The sequence below is a fragment of the Physeter macrocephalus genome, chromosome 21, assembly GCF_002837175.3.
Source record: "Physeter macrocephalus isolate SW-GA chromosome 21, ASM283717v5, whole genome shotgun sequence".
In the NCBI taxonomy this organism is placed as follows: Eukaryota; Metazoa; Chordata; class Mammalia; order Artiodactyla; family Physeteridae; genus Physeter; species Physeter macrocephalus.
Window position 1 is genome coordinate 61067429 of NC_041234.1, and position 21324 is coordinate 61088752.

Consider the following 21324-nt stretch of genomic DNA (forward strand, 5'->3'; position numbering starts at 1 on the left):
CACAGGCTCCGGATGCGCAGGCTCAGCGGCCATGGCTCACGGGCCCAGCCGCCCAGCGGCATGTGGGATCTTCCCGGACCTGGGCACGAACCCGTGTCCCTTGCATCAGCAGGCGGATTCTCAACCACTGCGCCACCAGGGAAGACCCGATTTCCCCTTTTATGGCTGTTATCCTTTGCCCTATATATTGAGGTGCTCCTATGTTGGGTGCATATATATTTACAATTGTTATATCTTTTTCTTGGATTGATCCCTTGATCATTATGTAGTGTCCTTCCTTGTCCCTTGTAATAGTCTTTATTTTAAAGTCTGTATTGTCTGATATGAGTATTGCTACCCTAGCTTTCTTTTGATTTCCATTTGCATGGAATATCTTTTTCCATCCCCTCACTTTCAATCTGTATGTGTTCCTAGGTTTGAAGTGGGTGTCTTGTAGACAGCCTATATATGGGTCTTGTTTGTGTATCCATTCAGCCAGTCTGTGTCTTTTGGTTGAAGCTTTTAATCCATTTACATTTAAGGTAATTATCAATATGTATGTTCCTACTGCAATTTTTTAAATTGTTTGGGGTTTGTTTTTTTAGTCTTTTTTCTTCCCTTTCTCTTTTGTTCTCTTCTCTTGTGGTTTGATGACCATCTTTAGTGTTGTGTTTGTGTTACTTATCTTTTTTGTATGTATATCTATTGTAGTTTTTTGGTTTACATTTCCCATGAGGTTTTGATAAAACAGCCTATATAGAGAAGGTTGTTTTAAGTTGGTGGTCTCTTAATTTCAAATACAGTTCCCATTTCCTGCATTTGTATTCTCTTCTCACAGTTGCTCATTTTGATATCATATTTGTGTAAGGATGATTTTCTGCTTTTACTGTCTGTTTGCCTTTACCAGTGAGCTTTCCCATTTGTAATTTCCGTGTTTCTAGTTGTGGCCTCTTTTTTTTTTCCTCTGCCTAGAGAAGTTCCTTTTGCATTCGTTGTATAGCTGGTTTGGTGGTGCTGAACTCTCTTAGCTTTTCCTTGTCTGTAAAGCTTTTGATTTCTCCTTCAAATCTGACCAAGAGCCTTGCTGGGTAGAGTATTCTTGGTTGTAGGTTTTTCCCTTTCATCACTTGAAATATATCCTGCCCCTCTCTTCTGGCCTACAGAGTTTCTGCTGAAAAATCAGCTGATAACCTTATGGGGATTCCCTTGTGTGTTATTTTTTTGCTTTTTCCTTGCTGCTTTTAATATTTTTTCTTTGTATTTAATTTTTGTTAGTTTGAGTAATATGTGCCTCATTATGGTCCTCTGGGTTTATCCGGTATGGGACTCTGCTTCCTGGACTTGGGTGACTATTTCCTTTCCCATGTTAGGGAAGTTTTTGACTATATTCTCTTCAAATATTTTCTCTGGCCCTTTTTCTTCTTCTGGGCCCCCCATAATTCGAACGTTGGTGCGTTTAATGTTGTCCCAGAAGTCTCTGAGACTGTCCTCATTTCCTTTTGTTCTTTTTTCTTTATTCTGCTCTGCAGCAGTGATTTGCACCATTCCGCCTTCCAGCGCCCTTTCCCTTCTTTTGCCTCAGTTATTCTGCTATTGATTCCTTCTAGTGTATTTTTTCGTTTTCATATATAACATGTGGCCTTTTGTGACTGACTTCTTTCAATTGCCAAAATGTTTTCAAGTTTCATCCATGTTATGGAATGTATTTGTATGTCATTTCCTTTTTTTTAACATCTTTATTGGAGTATAATTGCTTTACAATGGTGTGTTAGTTTCTGCTTTATAACAAAGTGAATCAGTTATACATATACATATGTTCCCATATCTCTTCCCTCTTGTGTCTCCTTTTATTACTGAATAATAGTTCATTCTGTAAATACAGCAGGTGTTTATCCATGTATCAATTGATGGACATTAGGGTTTTTTCCACTTTGGGGCTATTATGGCTGATACTTCTATGAACTTTGTTGTGTAAGTTTTGTGTCAACATATGTTTTCATTTCTCTTGGGTATAGACCTAGGAGTGGAACTTCTGGTCCATATGGCAACTGTATCTTTAACTTTTGAGGAACTGCTAGGCTGTCTTCCAAAGCGACTACACCATTTAGTCTCACCAGCAGTGTATGAAGGTTCTAGTTTCTCCACATCTTTACCAACCCTTGTTATTGTCTCTCTTTTTTGATTATAGCAATCCTAGTGGGTGTGAAATGATACTTCATTGGAGTTTTGATTTGCATTTCCCTAATAAGTAATGATATCAAGCATTTTTTCATGTGCTTACTGGTAATTGGTACATCTTTGGAGAAATGTCTATTCAAATTCTTTGTCATTTTTTAAATTGGGTAATTCGTCTTTTTATTGTTGAATTGCAAGTGTTCTTTATATATTCCAGATACAAGTTCTTTATGAGATACATGATTTGTAAGTATTGTCCATAGGTTGTCCTTTTACTATATTGATGGTATCACAAGTTTTTAATTTTGATGAAGTCCAATTTATTTTTATTTTTTTGCTTTTGTTGCTAGTGCTTCTGATGTTGTATATAAGAAATCATTGCTTAACCCAAAGTCATGAAGATTTACCTTTATGTTTTCTTCTAAGAGTTGTATAATTTTAGCTCTTATATTTAGTTCTGAGATCCATTTGAGTTAATATTTTGTATGTGGCATGAGGTAGGGGTCCAACTTCTTTCTTTTGTATGTGAATATCCAATTGTCCATGTACTGTTTGTTGAAAATACTATTCTTTCTCCATTGAATTTTCTTTGTTACCTTGTTGAAAATCAGTTGACCATAAATTCATGGGTTCATTTCTAGACTCAAAATTCTATTCCATTTATCTATATATCTATCCTTATAACAATACCATACTATTATTTTGTAACAAGTTTTGAAATTGAGGAGTATGTGTCCTCCAATTTTGTTCTTCTTTTTCAAGATTGTTTTGGCTATTCTGTTTCCCTTTTACATCTGTATGAATTTTAGCATCAAATTTTTGTTTTATGGAGAAAAAAAAGGCAAGCAGGATTTTCATAGTACTTCCTTCAAATCCGTGGATCAATTTGGGAAATATTGCCATTCTAATAATATTTAGCCTTCTAATCCAAGAACATGGGATGTCTGTGATGTCTTTCCATTTATTTACATCTTCTCTCTTTCTTTCAACATTTTTGTAGTTTTCATTTTCAGTGTACAAGTCTTACACTTTGTTGAATTTATTCCTAAGTATTTTATTTTTTGATGCTATTTTAGATGGAATTGCTTTCTTAATTTCATTTTCAGATCATTTATTGCTAGTGTATAAAAATACAATTGATTTTTGTATATTGATCTTTTACCCTGCAACCTTACAGAAATTGTTTATTTGTTGTAGTAGGGGTTATGGGGGTTCCTTAGGATTTTCTATATACAAGATCATGCCATCTGTGAATAGAGATAGTTTTATTTATTCCTTTCCAATTTAGTGTCTTCTATTTCTTTTTCTTTTCTGAATTCACTGACTAGAACCTCCAGTAAAATGTTGAATAGAAGTGGTGAGAGTGGCATTTTGTATGTTTCTGATGTAAAGGAGAAAACATTCATTCTGTTACTAGTAAGTATGACTTAGCTGTGGGAGTTTTGTGTTAAGAGAACATATTCTGTATATTAGTCCTTTGAAATTTCCTAAGACTTTCAGTTCCTGAAATGGTCCAGGGTGCAGTCAGTTTTTTATACATTTCCATTTGTGCTTGAAAATATTATGTATTTTGCAGTTGTTCAATGCACTGTGCTATATATGTCCGTGAGATCAAGCTTGTTGATTATATTTTTCTGTACCAGGAGTCAATAGAGTTTTTTCTTTAAAAGCCCTATAGTAAATATTTTAAACATATGCCACTCTGTCACATCGTCTCAACTGCTGTTGTAGCACAAAAGTAGCCGTAGACAATACGTTAATGAATGAGTATAGCTGGTGACCCAATAAAACTTGATTTACATAAACTGGTGACTAGTCCATGGGCTATAGTTTGCCCACTTCTGCTCATTACTATTAGTTTTTATTTTTAATCTGCTTTTTGATCAACCATCATGGAGAATAAGTTAAACTTCCTCTCTGATGGTGAATTTGTCTATTTCCCCTTGTTTCATGTATTTTCAGAATATATTAATAGATGCATACAAGTTTAAGAATGTACTCTCTCTCATTATTTAAACTTTTTGTCTTAATATAGGCACTTGATCTCTAGTAATGATTTTTGTCTCAAAGTCTGTGTTGTCTAATATTAATATAGCTTATAGTAACTTTCTTTGGGGGGCTATTTGCCCAATATGTATTTTTTATTCCTTTTTTTCCCCTAACCTTTCTAAATAGTTGTTTTAACAATGTCTCATAAACAAAATGTTGGCTGTATTTTGTAAATGCAATCTCGTCATCTTTGGCTTTCAACTAGATCATTTTATCCATTTGCATCTATTATAATTTTTAATATCTTTGGAATCATTTCTACCAAGTTTTTGTGGTTTTTGTTTTTCTTACCTCTTCTGTTCTTTTATTTCCTTTCTTTGCTTTATTTTTTCTCTTTTTTTTTTCTATAACAGAGTTTGTTAATTCTGCCTTCTTTTTTTTTCTGTTTTATTGGTCACCCTAGAAATTTTAACCTGCATTCATTTCAAGTCTTATCAGTATATTTACCCTCTGTCCAAACCATATTAAGAACCAAGAACATTTTAATTTCTGACATCCCTTCCTAACTTATAATATATTGATACTCAGGGATGTAGTTCTATTTTTTAAACACATGCATAAAAATTATTATTTTATATATTCATTGTTTTAGTTTTACCCACATATTTACCACTTTCTTTGCTAATCATTCCTTCTTCCATCACAGACCTTCTCAATGGGAATATTTTTCTTCTGCCTTAAGTACATGTTTTAAAATTTCCCACTGAGGGTCATTTGGTTACACACTATCTTGGGTTTTGTCTGTCTGTGTCCTTACTTCTCCCCTCATTTTTGGAAAAAAAGATATTCTATTGAGTATATAATTCTCAGTTGAGTTACTTTTTTTAGCGCATTGAAGATATTATATTGTGCCTTCCAGTGTTGTTTTTGAGAAGTCAAAGTTTATCTAATTTTTATTCCTTTGAAGGTAATCTGTCTTTTCTCTCTGGCTTTTTTTTTAAATATCCCCTCTTTGTCCTTGGTGTTATAGAGTTTTACTATGACTTGTCTAATTGTGGATTACTTTTTATTTATCCTGTTTGGGATATGTTAGATTTCTGAACCTGTCAAGTGTTCATAAGTTCTGGAAAAATCTTGACTATTCTCTTCAAATATTCTGCCCCATCTTTCTCCTTTCCTCTGGAACTCTGATTAGACATATATTAATATTTCTCACTCTATCATATGTGTCTCTTTCATATTTTTTTTCATTTCTTTGCATAAAAATTTCTTTAGGTCTACTAATTCACAAAATCTCTCAGAAACTGTAAACTGTATTCAATCTATCAAAACTTATCAATTGAGCTCCTTATTTGTTTTAATTTCCAGTTCTAGAAGTTCTCTTTCTCTTTATTTTCATTAGCTTTGGTAATTCTTGTAGTCTCTTGCTCTTAACTCAAATTTCCCCTTTTATTTCTCTAAAAATAAAAATATATGTATTTGATACCATATGTTCTAGTATATACATTTTTTGTGGCTCTGATTCTGCTCTTTGTTGTTTCTGCTCGCTCTTGTCCACATGCTTCCTTGTGTTTTCTGATTTTGCTTCTTTGTGTTTTTTAATTTTTTGAAATTGTGGTCTCATATTTCTTGGGCCTTTATCTGTTGTAAATCTTTGAAGTCTGGGTAGCTTCCTCCAGAGAGGAGCTGTTCATTTGCTTCTGCCAAGCATCTGTGGGGGATACCAGCCTGGGAGCACCTTAAATGTATACTTAATTTGAGATTTCTTAGATTATCAAGATAGTTTCATGCTGCACATTATGAGTTCTCACTTGTGATTGCCAATTCTTAGGAAATATTTCTTTCCTCTCTACTCAGTGCCCAATCTTTGAGACAATCAGTTTTCCTAACAGTTCCTTGGAGTGAACTGTTTATTTCTAGTTCAACCTTAAATTGAGCATGCAGCACCTTGGGATGCCAATTTTATAGGCTCTCCAGTAAGATTGCCCACCTCAAGCTCATTCTGGGTTTTGTTTCCTGATCCCATACTCCGTAAACCATCTGTTTTACAGCAAATGACCTCAAGGTAAAAGCTGGTTTAAAATATATTTTATCAGCATTTTTAGTTGTTTCAGTAGGAATGTTGATGAGGATTCTTATTCTGCCATACTGCTGGAAAAGGAAGTTCAGCTATTTTATATTTTTGACATGAATTTTTTTCCTTCTAGCTCCCCATATATACTGCACCACCTCTCCAGTCTAAATATGTTGATGAGCAGCCTGGTCATTTACAAATGGGCTTTGCGTCCATTCGCACTACAACTGGTCATTATATTGGCTGGTGCAAGGTAAGTGAATTCTGATAGTGGTTTCATATCAGAGGGTTCTCATTTTATTACATAACAATTGTTCCAGTTATTCATTTATGTGTAACAAACTACCCCAAAACTTAGTGGTTTAAAACAGCAACTGTTCTGTCTCATGATTTTGTGAGTCAGAAATTTAATCAGACTTCAGACAGCTGATTCTTCTGTTGCATGTGGTGTTGACAGAGGCCACCCAGTGGTATTCACCAGGTGAATGGGCTGATTTAGAGGGTCCAAGACAGCTTCATTCTCTTCACTGGTGCCTTGTCACAGATGGCTAGAAGGCTGGGCTCAGCTGGGAATGTTGACTGAAGCATCTACACCTGGCCTCAGGTAGTCAGATAACTTACATGGACAGTTCAGGGCTCCTAGAGAAAATATTGCAGGAGGCCTTAGTCAGAATTTGCCAAGCTTCTTACCTGTCTTCAGGTGTCCAGGAAGGTTACTTCTACAGTATTCTGTTGTTAAATCAAGTCATTAAGGCCAACCCAGTTTTTATGGGAGGGGAATTAGATACCATCTCTCAATATGAGTAGCAGCAAAGAATTTGTGGCCATATTTAATCTACTCTACCACTACTGCATAGATTAAAGTAGTTCAGCAAGAATTTATGTCACGTGGCATGTACAAAATTGCTTGACCTTTTATGTGAAGTTCTGAGATTACTTCTGCATTGTTATTTATTTGGCTGAGTAAAATATTCACTTGTTAGGTTTAGTTCATAAGACCGTTTTGACTATAGTCAGCTATTGGGCAAAATAGAATTCACCTTATTTTAATACTTAGCCTTCAATCAGCATTATCCAGCAGCAGAGGGGTGGAGTAAGCTAGTACAATACTACTGTTTCATAATCATTGCATCAACATAGATGTGTGCTAACATCAATATCTCCAGTGTCAGTGTCATAATGATAATGGTGGTACCATTGTTTTCATCATTCTGACCTAATAACCACACAACTTTTCCTCAAATCTAATCTATCCAATTGTGAACCCTTGTGCTTTTTTTGTTTCTAATCCATTCTTTTTAAAAAGAAAATTCTAATGATCTTATGAAATATCAAATCTGTGAACTCTGGTCATTTCAGATATTTCAAACATCTGATGAATACATGGTGTTATTTTTTTAAAATTTGTGCCTGTCAAACAATTCTAATAGACTTTTATAATTCTAATAATACACTTTTAATAGTTTGACTAGTTGTACTGCACACTATTAATAGTTTGGTCTCAGCAGGAAATAGCTTAACTAATTAGTGTCTGAGTCATGCCCCTGAGGCTGTATGCCAACAGCTGGATGATTCAGACTGAAGTCTCTTGACACCTAATTTTCCATAGTGTTCTCAAAGTTGTTTTTAGTGAGGTTAATTGTTCCTGTGAGATCTTTAAATTGCTATTGTTACTATCACCCAATTTAAGACTAAAAGGACTTTTTACTCTGTTAATATGCTGAAATGAATAGATTGAAGAAGGGCGCTTTCAAATGCATTTCATCTTCAATGTAAACATTTCCTCTCTAATGTTCTCCTTAAAATGTAATCTATTCTTTAAAAATTACCTCTGGCTCAAATTACATCCTGCATTAAACTTAGAATCATGTAGGGCAAATTCAATTTCTATTCCTACTCCTTAGTGTTTTGAAATTTAGGTAGCAGCGACCTCCAGTGGTAAAAGTGAATTCCTAAACACAGCTAAAGAAAATTTCCCCAAAGTTTTCTTCCTCAACAGTTACATTATTCCCAATCCACTGATCAGTAAGCTTATAACTTTGACGTGAAATTTTCTCAAGAAACAGTCCCCAAGGAGAAGTAGCTCAGTGGCGGTTAGGGTCTGTGTTGGTTTGTACAGCTGTAAACCATGAACAGGATGAACTTCTGCATCTGATCATCATGAAAGTATCTGTCTGAGACAAAGTTACTAATACCAAGATATATCAATAGCAATAATTTAATTCTTTCCTGTCTAATATAATCATTTCTATTGTCTTTGCTTTGAAAATCTCTTTTGTTGTTTTTATCCCATGGTTTCATAGCAGCTAGTTCAGAGATGGAGACCACATACTTAGACTGTGTTTTCTAGTTTTATCAATAGAGTGTAACATGACTATGGGTAATTACTATGGGTAAATTATTCCATGCCTTCATTTTTCTTCTGATGTACTTGAGATAGTACATATCAAAAAATGTGCATAACAATATTTCTTGCACTAAAATAAATAGTTAGAAACAGGTAAAAAGAATCATTTGATTTAAAGCTTTAATCCCTTCAGTGGGCTAATACAATCTTGATTTGCAGATAATTTATGTTCCTGTTGAAAACAAGATGGACACTAGTCTGTGTAGGATGATTTCTATTCTAAGATAAATGTCTTATTTAGATTTTTTTTCTCATTCTAATGAGCACTAAGAAAAAGGGAGAAGATGACGCACGTTTCTTTAGGCTTTTTGTTCTTTTCTCCACAAATCATTATGTTGTTGCTGCCACATCTTTATTAATCAGATGTTTCTTCTAAGCTGAAATATACCTCTCTTCATGCTTCTAAAAAATTCCATTCATTTTTCTACGCTATCATAAAATAAGATGATAAATCTTTGTACTTCTGTAATAACTTTTCTGTGAGCTGCTCTGATTATTTTATTGGCATTACTTTACCCATTTATATGAGGAATATAGCAAACAAGTATTATCCATGTTAAATAGAATGAAAAGCAAGAAGTGAAGAGAAGCTAAGTTCAACAAGTGTCCACATAGAGAATAAACAGGAAAACTAGATTTAGATTTTGGTGCAATTTCATATAATCTCAAAGATGTGGGCTATTTGACCTAATTATCAACATCTTCAAAAATGCAGATGTTCTTTTTTCCCCCTTTTTACTTAGGGTGTTTATGTCTTCGTGAAATATGGGATAATGGATACAGTACAATTTGGAAAAGGTAGGTTGAGTGAACTGTCTATAATTAGAAATGTCCTATTGTCTTTTTAACTTGCAAGGTTTAAATGTGAGAAAAATAAACTTGGTATGTTATCCATTATCATGTTTTACCAACTATACTCTATACTCTATATAGCAGTTTATGATAATAATAACAAAGCAATAGTATCTATTATTTATTTAGCAATTATATGTTGAGGCATTATGATGAGCATGTTACATAATTTATCTAATTTTATTTTGTAGCAAATTTCTGGATGTTGGTATTATAATGACTTCCATTCTACAGATGAGGAAACTGGGGTTTAGAAGGGTTAAGTAGATTACCAAGGTCACATAGCTAGTAAGTGGCAACACCTGGACTCAAACTGGCTGTTTTAGGTATGAAACTCATATTGTATACTCATACAGCATAAATTAAACGTATATCTCCATTGTTATTAATTAGTTTAAATAAATATTATTTGCTGTTAAAATACATAGTATTTTGCTATTGCTTGCTAGGAAACACGATATCAATTAGTCACCCTAGAATATTTGAGCTAATGTTGGAAAACAATTGTATTTGACTCGTTAGTTTGATAATGGTGTTCGGCAGCAGGTATAGCTCCCTAATATTTTTTAGCCTAAGCCAGTTGTCAAAATAAATGTGTATTGGGGGACAGAAAGAACACCTAAAATTTTAAATGCCTCTGTGATGTTGATGACCTGTATGTATTATCATTATTTAATGTGTGTAGGAATTAATTCCAATTAATTCCAAATTATATTCCTCATCAACCTTGAGGAATATTATTAAATTCCATTAAATAAATAATTAATAATTAAATAATTATGATAGAAGAGTGTGTTTTTTGGATTGCATGGAACCAGAAACCATTTAAATATATAAAAAGCCAAGAAATTTGGACCTCTGCCCCCTTTCCATCTATTTTTTTGTCTAGACTCACTTCTCATTCTGATCATTGGTTTTAACCAAGAGCAACAGCTTCTCTGAGTTTCCTGGGGAGTAGTGGCAAGCAGAGTGATAGCTGAATGTTTCCGCAGACTGTTATTCAGTTTCCTGCTAAAGTATCTATTTCAATTCTTACTAGATCCTACTAGTGTTTGAACAGATAAGGCCAGAAGCATTTCCATTATAAGAATATAATACTTACACAATAAGGAATTTGCTTTATAGTAATCCATCTTAATCCATATAATGCTAGTGTGAACTCTAGCATTGTATTTCATTAAAGTGTAATAATTGCCTGTATTAAGAAAACAAATACCATTAAATCAGCTGTGGAAGGAAGATTTTATTTTGTAACAAGTAACTATTAACAACTGGCTTTTTAAGTTGCTGCTCAAATCATTATTTTGTGTAGTTCTTTTGAAGAATGTTTAAACCATCTGGTATTATCTTAGCAAATCTCTAACTTTTCTTCATCATACCTATATAGAATGTCAATTATAGTAAGTTATTTATATTATTTTTTAAATGATTTCTTGAGATGCATATCTCTATTTGAAGAATCCACCTCGAGATTTTCTTCCGAAAATTGGAGTGATTACAGTTTCAGGATTGGCAGGCTTCATTTCAGCGAGAAAAGGTAGGGTTAAAAATATATATTCTCTCCTTTAATGCCGTTATATTAATTTCTGAATTTATTTGTATAAACAGTTTAAGCACAGTGTACAGTAAGTCCCCTACATATGAAACTTCACGTTGCAAACTTTCAGAGATGTGAACGTGCATTCACATGTCCAATCATGTAAGTTAGTTCACGTGTCTGGCGTTGCTAAGAAGCACCAAGTGATAACGATGGAAACAAAAGTGAAAATAATTGAGAGAGTGGAGTGAGGCGAAAAGATGGTAGACGTCACTCCTTCTTATAACATGAATCATTCAACCATCAGCAAGATTCTAAAGAACAAGAACAAGATCGTGGAACATATGAAGTCTGCTGTGCCAGTGATGTGGACAATAATATCAAAGAAGCGTGGAAAAGTGATGGAGGACATGGTGAAACTTCTCTGTGTGGAAGCAGGATCAGCATCAGCATTAAGTCCCACTCAGCTTAATGCTGGTTCAAGGGGAAGGTAAAAACCTTTATAAAGACTTGAAGAAGAAACACAGCAATGAATCAGAGGGCCCATCTTTTAATGCCAGCCATGGCTGGCTTCATTGGTTCAAGGCTAGAGCCAACATTTACAACGTAAAAGTAAGTGGCGAGGCCGTGAGTGCAGGTATGGTAGCTGCCTGGGAATTTCCTAAAATGCTTCGGGAAATTATTGTTGAAGGCATGTATTTACTCGAGCAGGTTTTTAATGTGGATGAGACAGGACTGTACTGGAAGAGGATGCCAGACCGAAGTTATATCAGCAAGGAAGAAAAGTTGATGCCAGGCTGTAAAGCAGCAAAGGATAGGCTAACTCTGTTGTTTGGTGGCAGTGCTTCCGGCAAGATGAAGCTGAAGCCTCTCTTAGTTTATCATTCAGATAACCCAAGAGCCCTTTAAAACAGCCAAGGGCTCTCTTCCTATTGTGTGGAAGAGTAACCCCAAAGCCTGGGTAACAGAGGCCATTTTCCAGGACTGCTTTTTCCACCACTTTATTCTGGCGGTAGGGAAATATTGCTTGGAGAAGGACGTCCCATTCAACATTCTTTTGCTGCTCGACAGTGCTCCAGGCCATCCCCCATTCATGGACGACTTTCATCCCAATGTCAAAGTAGTGCATCTGCCACCGAATACTACCATCGCTCATCCAACCTATGGACCAGGGAGTTATAGGGACTTTCAAGAAATATTATTTACGTCACACTTTTCGTCAGGAAGTAAAGGCAAGTGACGAATCAGGAACAACCTTGTGACGATTTTGGAAGGACTATAACCAAGACCATAAAAAACATTGACTTTGCTTGGCGTCAGGTTACAGCCATCACCATGAATGGGGTTTGGAAGAACCTTTGCCCGCAGTTTGTTCACGATTTTCGTGGATTTGAGAAGGTGGATGAGGAGTCCAAAGAAGTCTTCAGCAACTTAGTGACCCTCAGTGAGAAGCTGGAGCTAGATATGCAAGAGGACGACTTCATTGAACTCCTTTCTGTGCAACATGAGGAGCTTAGTAATGAAGACCTGATGGAATTGGAGGCCCAGAGAAAGGATGAAGAGAGACAAGAAGAAGAAGTAAGTGAAGAACTGAAGAGATTCACGACACAGGAAATGGCAAGAGGATTTTCTTAGTTTTTGAGGCACAGGACCCTAACGTAGAATGGTACACAAAGGTTGCAGCAGCCGTTCAGAATGCAATCCAGTGCTACATTGTCATCTGTGATGAGAAAAAAAGAGTTACTACCCAGACATCACTGGATCGTTTCTTTTAGAGGGTAGATAGAAATGAATCCAGCAAGGAACCAGAACTTATGCCATCAACTTCAGGCATGAGTGAAATTGCAGCTTGCCCTGCATCTCCTATTGCTGATGATCCTTCAGCTCTACATCTCCCATTTCCTCTCCCTCCTTCAGTCAGTGACTCTTCTTGCTTGTTCACTTGATGCCAGCCCCTGTATGCCAGCTGTTGTACTGTATTACTGTACTTCTCGAGGTACTGTACTGTAAGATTAAAAATGTTTTCTTTGTTTTTTGTGGTTTTTTAAATTACTATTTGTGTGAAAAGTATTATAAACCTATTACAGTTCAGTACTATATAGCTGATTGTGTTAGTTGGGTACCTAGGACTAACTTTGTTGGACTTACAAACAAATTGGACTTATGAACACGCTCTCGGAATGGAACTCGTTTGTATGTAGGGGACTTACTATACCACTCTTCTGATTCAGGGAACGTTTTCTATTAGTGTAGTGAACTGCTTACCAGTCAGGTGCCCAGATGCCAGCCAATAGCCAGTCTTGTAAGCATGCCTTTCTAACAATGGCAGTCTTGGGCATATGTTAACTCTTTTCTGCACATCGCTAAATAACTCTTTCATAAGCACATGGTGAATTTTGTATTTGCCCATCTTCCATCTCTGGGTATAGAAATCTCTCTCAGTAGGATTACCGCCTCCCCTCCTCACCTAAGCCCTTACTAAGCTTGTGCAGTTCTCTGGTCAGTAGCCATCTGGGGCACCTTCCATTCATCCTCTGTCCCCAGTGCCAGTCATTGTCCCCAAATTAAATTACATGTTGTTGCAAGTCACAGCTCTGAACCAACCTGCAATCTGACATCAGATATGTTATGGTTGGTTTGCCCAGCTTTAGTCCTTAAAGTAGCCTTAACCCAAGTACACCTAATCAGATACAAAACCTCTGAATTATAAGAACATTCCAGCATTCTAACTCTAGCCCATATATCTTATCCCAATAGACCTTCCCTATAGCTAGTATTAATCATAGCTTGTATCATATTTTTATTCTAACACTGTATGCAACTTCTAATTGAGTACATGTTATAAATTATTCATTAGGAAAGACATTGAAAATCAGGATCACCACATGTAACAATAAGAGAAAGAATTAAATTTTGAATGAAACCGGCCAAAGCATATTACTCAGTTCTCAGTGAGAAACTCATAATCCACTTGTACGAGAAAATGTTCCTTAGGTCATTCACAATGACTCCAAGTGTCAGAGCTAGAATAATCTAACCCAGTATTTTTCAAATTACAGAGCTCAGTTTATAAGTAGGTAGTGAAATAAATGTGGTGACTCTCAGGAAGCATTTTGTTAAAAAATAAAAGAGGACAATAGCAAATATCAGAGTGTTTTGTACTCAGTATGGATAAATATTGTGAAACTTCTGTTTCAGTGGAGTGTGTATGTGTGTGTGTGAAAGAGAGAAACAGACAGAGACAGAAACAGAGAGAGAGGTCATAATGTAAAATTTGTTCTTTAGTATGAGTCATGGTCAAAAATGTATGAAAGATGTTGGTTTAGTCTAATCCTATAATGCTACAGCGAGAGGTCCAGAGAAAGGAAATCATTCAATGATTTCATAGTACATATTACATAGCTAGTTAGTGTCTGTGTCTAGAGACCCTTTCCACTTACGGGAGTAGGGCTATTGAACCCAAATGAAATTTATTTTCTTATAAACTGGCCTTTCACATCAAGTAAAGAGAGGATGAATGTAAGTCTTTTTAATATTGAAAATAATAACAAAGACGTGGTGTGTGTGAGAAATATTCCATATTGTGTGTGTGTGTGTGTGTGTGTGTGTGTATATATATATATATGCAATGGAATATTACTCAGCCATAAAAAATAATGAAATAATGCCATTTGCAGCAACATGGATGGACCTAGAGATTATCATACTAAGTGAAGCAAGTCAGACGGAGAAAGACAAATATCATATGATATCACTTATATGTGGAATCTAAAAAATATTATGTAAATGAACTTATTTACAAAACAGAAATAGACTTACAGACATAGAAAACAAACTTACGGTTACCAAAGGGGATAGCGGAGGTGGGGGGGTAGGGAGGTAAATTAGGAGTTTGGGATTAACAGATACATACTACTATATGTAAAATAAACAATAAGGACCTACTATGTAACACAGAGAACTATATTCAATATCTTGTAATAACCTATAATGGAAAATAATCTGAAAGAGGATATATATAACTGAATCACTTTGCTGTACACCTGAAACTAACACAGCATTGTAAATTAACTATACTTCAATTTTAACACATTATTGACTGGGGGATTTTTGCAGAAACTGACGCCTGTGGCCATAATACATCTCTGGTCAAAAATGTGTTAAAATGGTTCAAAAAAGTATAGCAACTACAAAAAAAGTAAATAAAAAATAAAATAAGATGATACATCAAGGAAAAACTGCCACGTTCCAAGTTTAGGAGCAGCACAATTAGGGGAATTTGGCTGAGTCAAGGAAACCTACATTAAGGGATGCTAGGTCAGTAAAATCAAGAACCAAACTACAGATACTAGAATAATAGTGAGCAAGACATATTTTAATATAGCTAGACCCTCTTTCCCAGTATCACAAAAACCTGTCAATATCTAAAGGAAAGCTACAATAAAGGTTGAAGCAGCCTACCTACCCACCTCCCTCAATGCTCAGTCTGTTGTAGACATGACTGTAGAAGGCCTCCTTACTAATAGTTAAACCAGACAGAGAAATACATCTTGTTTTTACCTACCCTAAACTGTAAAGTTGCCTGCAGACATTGCCAGGTATTTTTCACCATAGTCTTTACTGATATACCAGATAGGGTGTCTCATTTTTAAATTAAGGTTGTAAGAGCTGTTCTAGAAAATAAAAGTACTTACCCTAATTAGAAATCCCATCATCTAATTGTCCAGATCACATTTACAGTCCAGGGTACCCAGACAAGCATTTAAAATACATATTGTTGGGCTTCCCTGGTGGCGCAGTGGTTGAGAATCTGCCTGCCAATGCGGAGGACACGAGTTCGAACCCTGGTCTGGGAAGATCCCACATGCCACGGAGCAACTGGGCCCGTGAGCCACAATTACTGACCCTGCGCGTCTGGAGCCTATGCTCCACAACAAGAGAGGCCGCGATAGTGAGCGGTCCATGCACCATGATGAAGAGAGGCCCCCGGTTGCCACAACTAGAGAAAGCCCTCGCACAGAAACGAAGACCCAACGCAGCCATAAATAAATAAATAAATAAATAAATACATTTAAAATACATATTGTTTTCAACCAACAGTCTGTTGGAACTAAGCTATGGCTTAGAGTGGTGGGTTTCACACTATTCTATAGAACCTAGGGTTCCATGGAAGTGTTTAGGGGTTGTATAGGGATAAGGGAAAAGCTGTGTAGGTAGGGCTTGATAATGAGCTTCACTCCCTCAGGCTAACCAGAGTCGCTTCAAGTCTATAGGTTTTTTATATGAAGTTCCAGGTGAGATTCTATATGAAAGACTTTTTTAAAAGGATTTTGCTATTTAAAAAAAAAAGTTTGAAAATGACTCAGATGCTTAGTTAAGGCACTTTTGGAAATGAATGGATTATTGCAAGTTACTTGCAATTTTTTAACTTTTTATTTTATATTGGAGTACAGTTGATTAACAATGTTGTGTTAGTTTCAGGTGTACAACAAAGTGATTCAGTTTTACATATACATGTATCTATTCTTTTTCAATTTCTTTTCTCAATTAGGTTGTTACAGAATATTGAGTAGAGTTCCTTCTGCTCTACAGTAAGTCCTTGTTGGTTGTCCATTTTAAATATAGTAGTGATGTGTACAAGTCAATCCCAAACTCCCTATCTCTCCCCGCTACCCATACCCCCCGGTAACCATAAGTTCTCCAAGTCTGTGAGTCTGTTTCTGTTTTGTAAATAAGCTCATTTGTGTCATTTTTTTTTAGATTCTGCATATAAGCAACATCTTAGGATATTTCTCCTTCTCTATTAAATTATTACTTTAGTATTTGAAATCAGTGACACGAAGGAGTTATGTCCCTTTTAAAATCCTTAGCTGATTAGTTAGTTGGATCCTTTAGCTATCTAAGGTCTTAATCAAAAAAGGATCTCTGAAGAGTCCATTTCAGTTTAACATGGTGTCACAAACATGGTAGTTGATTAATTCTCTATATTATCATGCTTTATTAGATACTTGAAAAAAATGTGGTTACAGCTCTGGGTTTCTTAGGACATGAAAAAATACCTAGTTTTTAAAAAGAAGAAAATCATCAACCCCCTTTTTGTAGGTAATTATCAATGTTAGATTGAGAATACTTTTCTTAAATTGGACATGACAACTAAGGGGTATTAATTGAACTGTAATACTTAAGGACATTTTACCTATCATCTTGATTGGTATTATTACCTAAAGAAAATTTAACATAAGGTGATGGCCTAAAGGGGAACAAAGAAAGCATGAAAGTTATAAAAGCATCAAGTCTCTGGTAGCATCTGTTTGGAGTTTAACAGTTTGTTTGAATGTCATAGGTTCTAGGTTTAAGAGAATTGCTTATCCACTGGGACTGGCCACTTTAGGAGCAACTGTTTGCTACCCTGTTCAATCAGTAATAATTGCAAAGGTAAGTTCTTTTTAAGCGATGGCTTCATTTCAGTACTTGTTTAAACTCTCAGTGTGACAATGTTTAAATGTCATACAGCACCTGCAACATTTAATTTTCAGAGAAATATAGTTGGTATTCTCTTATGTTGGCAAAATCACATTAGCATCTCAGCATGGTAAATGCCATGGTTGATTACATGATTATCACAAATAAATAGTAAGAATTTGTTTAAATATAATTCAAGGAAGTAAATGCTGATTTGAGGATTAAATTCAGAGACAATGAATTAGAATTTATGGGGAGAAATACTGCTCCATTGTTGAGCTGTGTAAAATTCAGTTTTTAATTAACAGAAAATTATACCTGCTGGCAGTTGTCAGTTCAACAGATTAACAAAATGCAAGAAATAACCAACTGATAGAAAACAGAGGCTTCTGAGGATTAAAAAAAATACACACACATATGCACACTCAATTTTGAAATCCACATTATAGTTGTTTTGTCATTTTTCTTGTGAGTTTACCCTACAAATCCAAACATTCTCCTAATGATTTGAAGAGTTTGTGTCAGTATTTTTATTTTATTTTTAATACATATTTGGATTGAGAAGGAGAGCTTTGGGATATAGTTTTTTTCTTCCATTCCTTCTTCCTTTAATTACCAACATTTAACATTTCCCCCTCACACTTGAAGTATTGTGTGATGTTACCAGGACTTTTCTGTACTTGTATTCTCATTACTTCATCTCTTTAATTATTGATGTAGATAAAGCTGCCTATTTAGTATTTTGAGAATGTCAAGAATATAGTACCCTATGTAGTTTCTAATATGATCAAGCTATAAAAGCTTACAGCAAAGGAAGAGAGCATTATTCATTAAATCTAGTTAAATTTGAGGTAATTGATGGATAAAATGATAAACTTATTTTTAAAAATATTTTCTAAGAGTTTACATAGGAATTAGCCACTTAAGTTCATATAATGTTAGTACTAAAAGAAACCTTTGAGCTCATTATGTTCAACTTCCTCATTTTCTCATTTGCCAATTTGGAAACTGTGGCCCAGAGAAATTTCAGTGACTGATTTGTCCAGGGTTCTATTCAGCTTCAGACATCTTGCTTCCCTGTCCATTTCTCTTCCAGGTGCATCATGCTGCCACTGATTGTTTTTGTTTGTTTAGAATAATGACTTTGTGGGTTTTTTTAAATAAAATTGGTACCTACTTATTCTTAAATAATTTAAGCATTACAAAAAAGTATAAGAAAAAAACCAACTAATCACCTGAAATTTTTCCATCCAGAAAAATATGTGTTAAAATTTGATAGAATGTTATTCTAGACATTTCTTCATGCATACATAGACATAGACAGATGGATGGATGAATAGATAACAGTTTCGTAAGAACAGGATCATAGTATAATATGCATCTTATTTTTAATTTTTACAATAAAGTATGAAGCTTCAATTTACTTTAACAGAATGAAAATAAAAAGAAAAGAATTGCGGGACTTTAAATAAAAATTTCTATGTAATATGAGTTCCTTAAAGTTCTTCTGTAGTTAAATAATGATTCTTACTTAAATCCCTAGAGTTCAGACCTTTGCTTTTCTTTGACTGTCATATAACAGCATCACATGTAATATTTGGTGAATTCTAATATATATATATATAGAGAGAGAGAGAGGGAGGGAGGGAGGGAGGGAGGGAGGGAGGGAGGCAGGGGGAGAGAGAGAGAGAGAGAGAGAGAGAGAGAGAGAGAGAGAGAACACGGGTTCTTATCCTGAGATCCATGATAGACTTCAGGGAATCTGTGACTCCCCTACCCAAAACTATATGAATAATTGTAGATATACAATAGGTACCTTCTAATTTGATATTATCAGGATGAGTAGTTAACAATTAATTGAAAATGTTAAAGCATGAAGTTTATTAAAAATCATAAATATGTACCTTAAATATTTTATTTCAATTTAAAACATAACGTTTGTTCATTTTTCTGTCTTTTGAAGTAGGACTTTTCTATGAGTATGAAGGTCCTCCTACTTGAAGGTCCATAACATCTTTCTTATAATTATCCATATCTGTAATATGTCTAATACTGTTTTCAGTTTAGAGGTTTCTTTAAAATCGAATGCACGCTTTTTTTTTTTGCCGGGGGGCCACACCCGCGCAGCATGCGGGATTTTAGTTGCACTGACCAGGGATCTAACCTGCACCCCATGCAGTGGAAGCAAGGAGTCTTAACCACTGGACCTCCAGGGAAGTCCCAAAAATCAAATCAACACTTAAAAACATTTTTTAAATGATATGAGTGCAGAATCCTGTTTAATTTTGTATTTCTCCTAGCCTTTTACACTTATCTTGAGCACCTCTAATTTGACAGTAGGTTTTTTTTGTTTTTTTTTTTATTAACTTTTTAGTCTTCACAAAACACTTAATTTTTGTAAACAGAACAATGCTCTTTACACTTACATTTCATCCTGTTATGTTACATTTAAACTGTTTAATTATAGTAAAGCTGATTAGACATCTGGAAACAAATACAACTTATTCTTCATAAGCATACAAATCACTTGTGAAAGACAGTAGTTGTGTATATTGTAGAGTACCTACTAATGGTGAATATTCAGAATTTTATGACCATCATTTATTATAACTTTTTAACATGTTTATTAGAGTATACCTGCTTTACAATCGTGTTTCAGTTTCTGCTCTACAACAAAGTCAATCAGTTACACATACACACATGTCCCCATATCTCTTCCCTCTTGCATCTCCGTCCCTCCCACCCTCCCCATCCCAACCTCCAGGTGGTCACAAAGCACCAAGCTGATCACCCTGTGCCATGTGGCTGCCCCCCTCTACCTATCTATTTTACGTTTGATAGTGTATATATGTCCATGCCAGTCTCTCACTTTGTCCCAGCTTACCGTTCCCCTCCCTGTATCCTCAAGTCCATTCTCAAGTAAGTCTGCATCTGTGTTCCCATCTTGCCCCTAGGTTCTTCTGAACTTTCTTTTTCTTTCTTTTTTTAGATTCAATATATATGTGGTAACATAAGGTATTTGTTTTTCTCTTCCTGACTTACTTCACTCTGTATGACAGGCTCTAGGTCCATCCACCTCACTACAAATAACTCAGTTTCCTTCCTTTTCATGGCTGAGTAATATTCCATTGTATATATGTGCCACATCTTCTTTATACATTCATCTGTTGATGGACACTTAGGTTGCTTCCATGTCCTGGCTATTGTAAATAGAGCTGCAATGAACATTTTGGTACATGACTCATTTTGAATTATGGTTTTCTCAGGATATATGCCCAGTAGTGGGATTGTTGGGTCATATGGTAGTTATATTTTTAGTTTTTTAAGGAACCTCCATACTGTTCTCCATAGTGGCTGTATCAGTTTACATTCTCACCAATAGTGCAAGAGGGTTCCCTTTTCTCCACACCCTCTCCAGCATTTATTGTTTGTAAATTTTTTTTGGATGATGGCCATTCTGACCATCTCACTTTCTGTGAGATGATATCTCATTGTAGTTTTGATTTGCATTTCTCTAATGATTAATGGTGTTGAGCATTCTTTCATGTGTTTGTTGGCAATCTGTATATCTTCTTTGAAAAATGTCTATTTAAGTCTTCTGCCCATTTTTGGATTGGGTTGTTTGTCTTCTTCATATTGAGCTGAATGAGTTGCTTGTATGTTTTGGAGATTAATCCTTTGTCAGTTGCTTCATTTGCAAATATTTTCTCCCATTCTGAGGGTTGTCTTTTCGTCTTGTTTATGGTTTCTTTTACTGTGCAAAAACTTTTAAGTTTCATTAGGTCCCATTTGTTTATTTTTGTTTTTATTTCCATTTCTCTAGGAGATGGGTCAAAAAGGATCTTGCTG

General features: G+C 35.2%; 1 protein-coding gene across 4 annotated transcripts in view; it reads left to right on the forward strand.

Annotated features, from left to right (window-relative positions):
• The window catches only part of APOOL (apolipoprotein O like), a 171094-nt gene that overhangs the window by 62024 nt on the left and 87746 nt on the right, over positions 1–21324 (forward strand). For all 4 annotated transcript variants that reach the window (XM_055081501.1, XM_055081500.1, XM_055081499.1 and 1 more), the window contains exons 3-6: positions 6351–6470; positions 9368–9422; positions 10915–11013; positions 17357–17448. In XM_055081501.1, coding sequence (XP_054937476.1) covers positions 6351–6470; positions 9368–9422; positions 10915–11013; positions 17357–17448 — 366 coding nt within the window. The remainder of the gene's footprint in view (positions 1–6350; positions 6471–9367; positions 9423–10914; positions 11014–17356; positions 17449–21324) is intronic.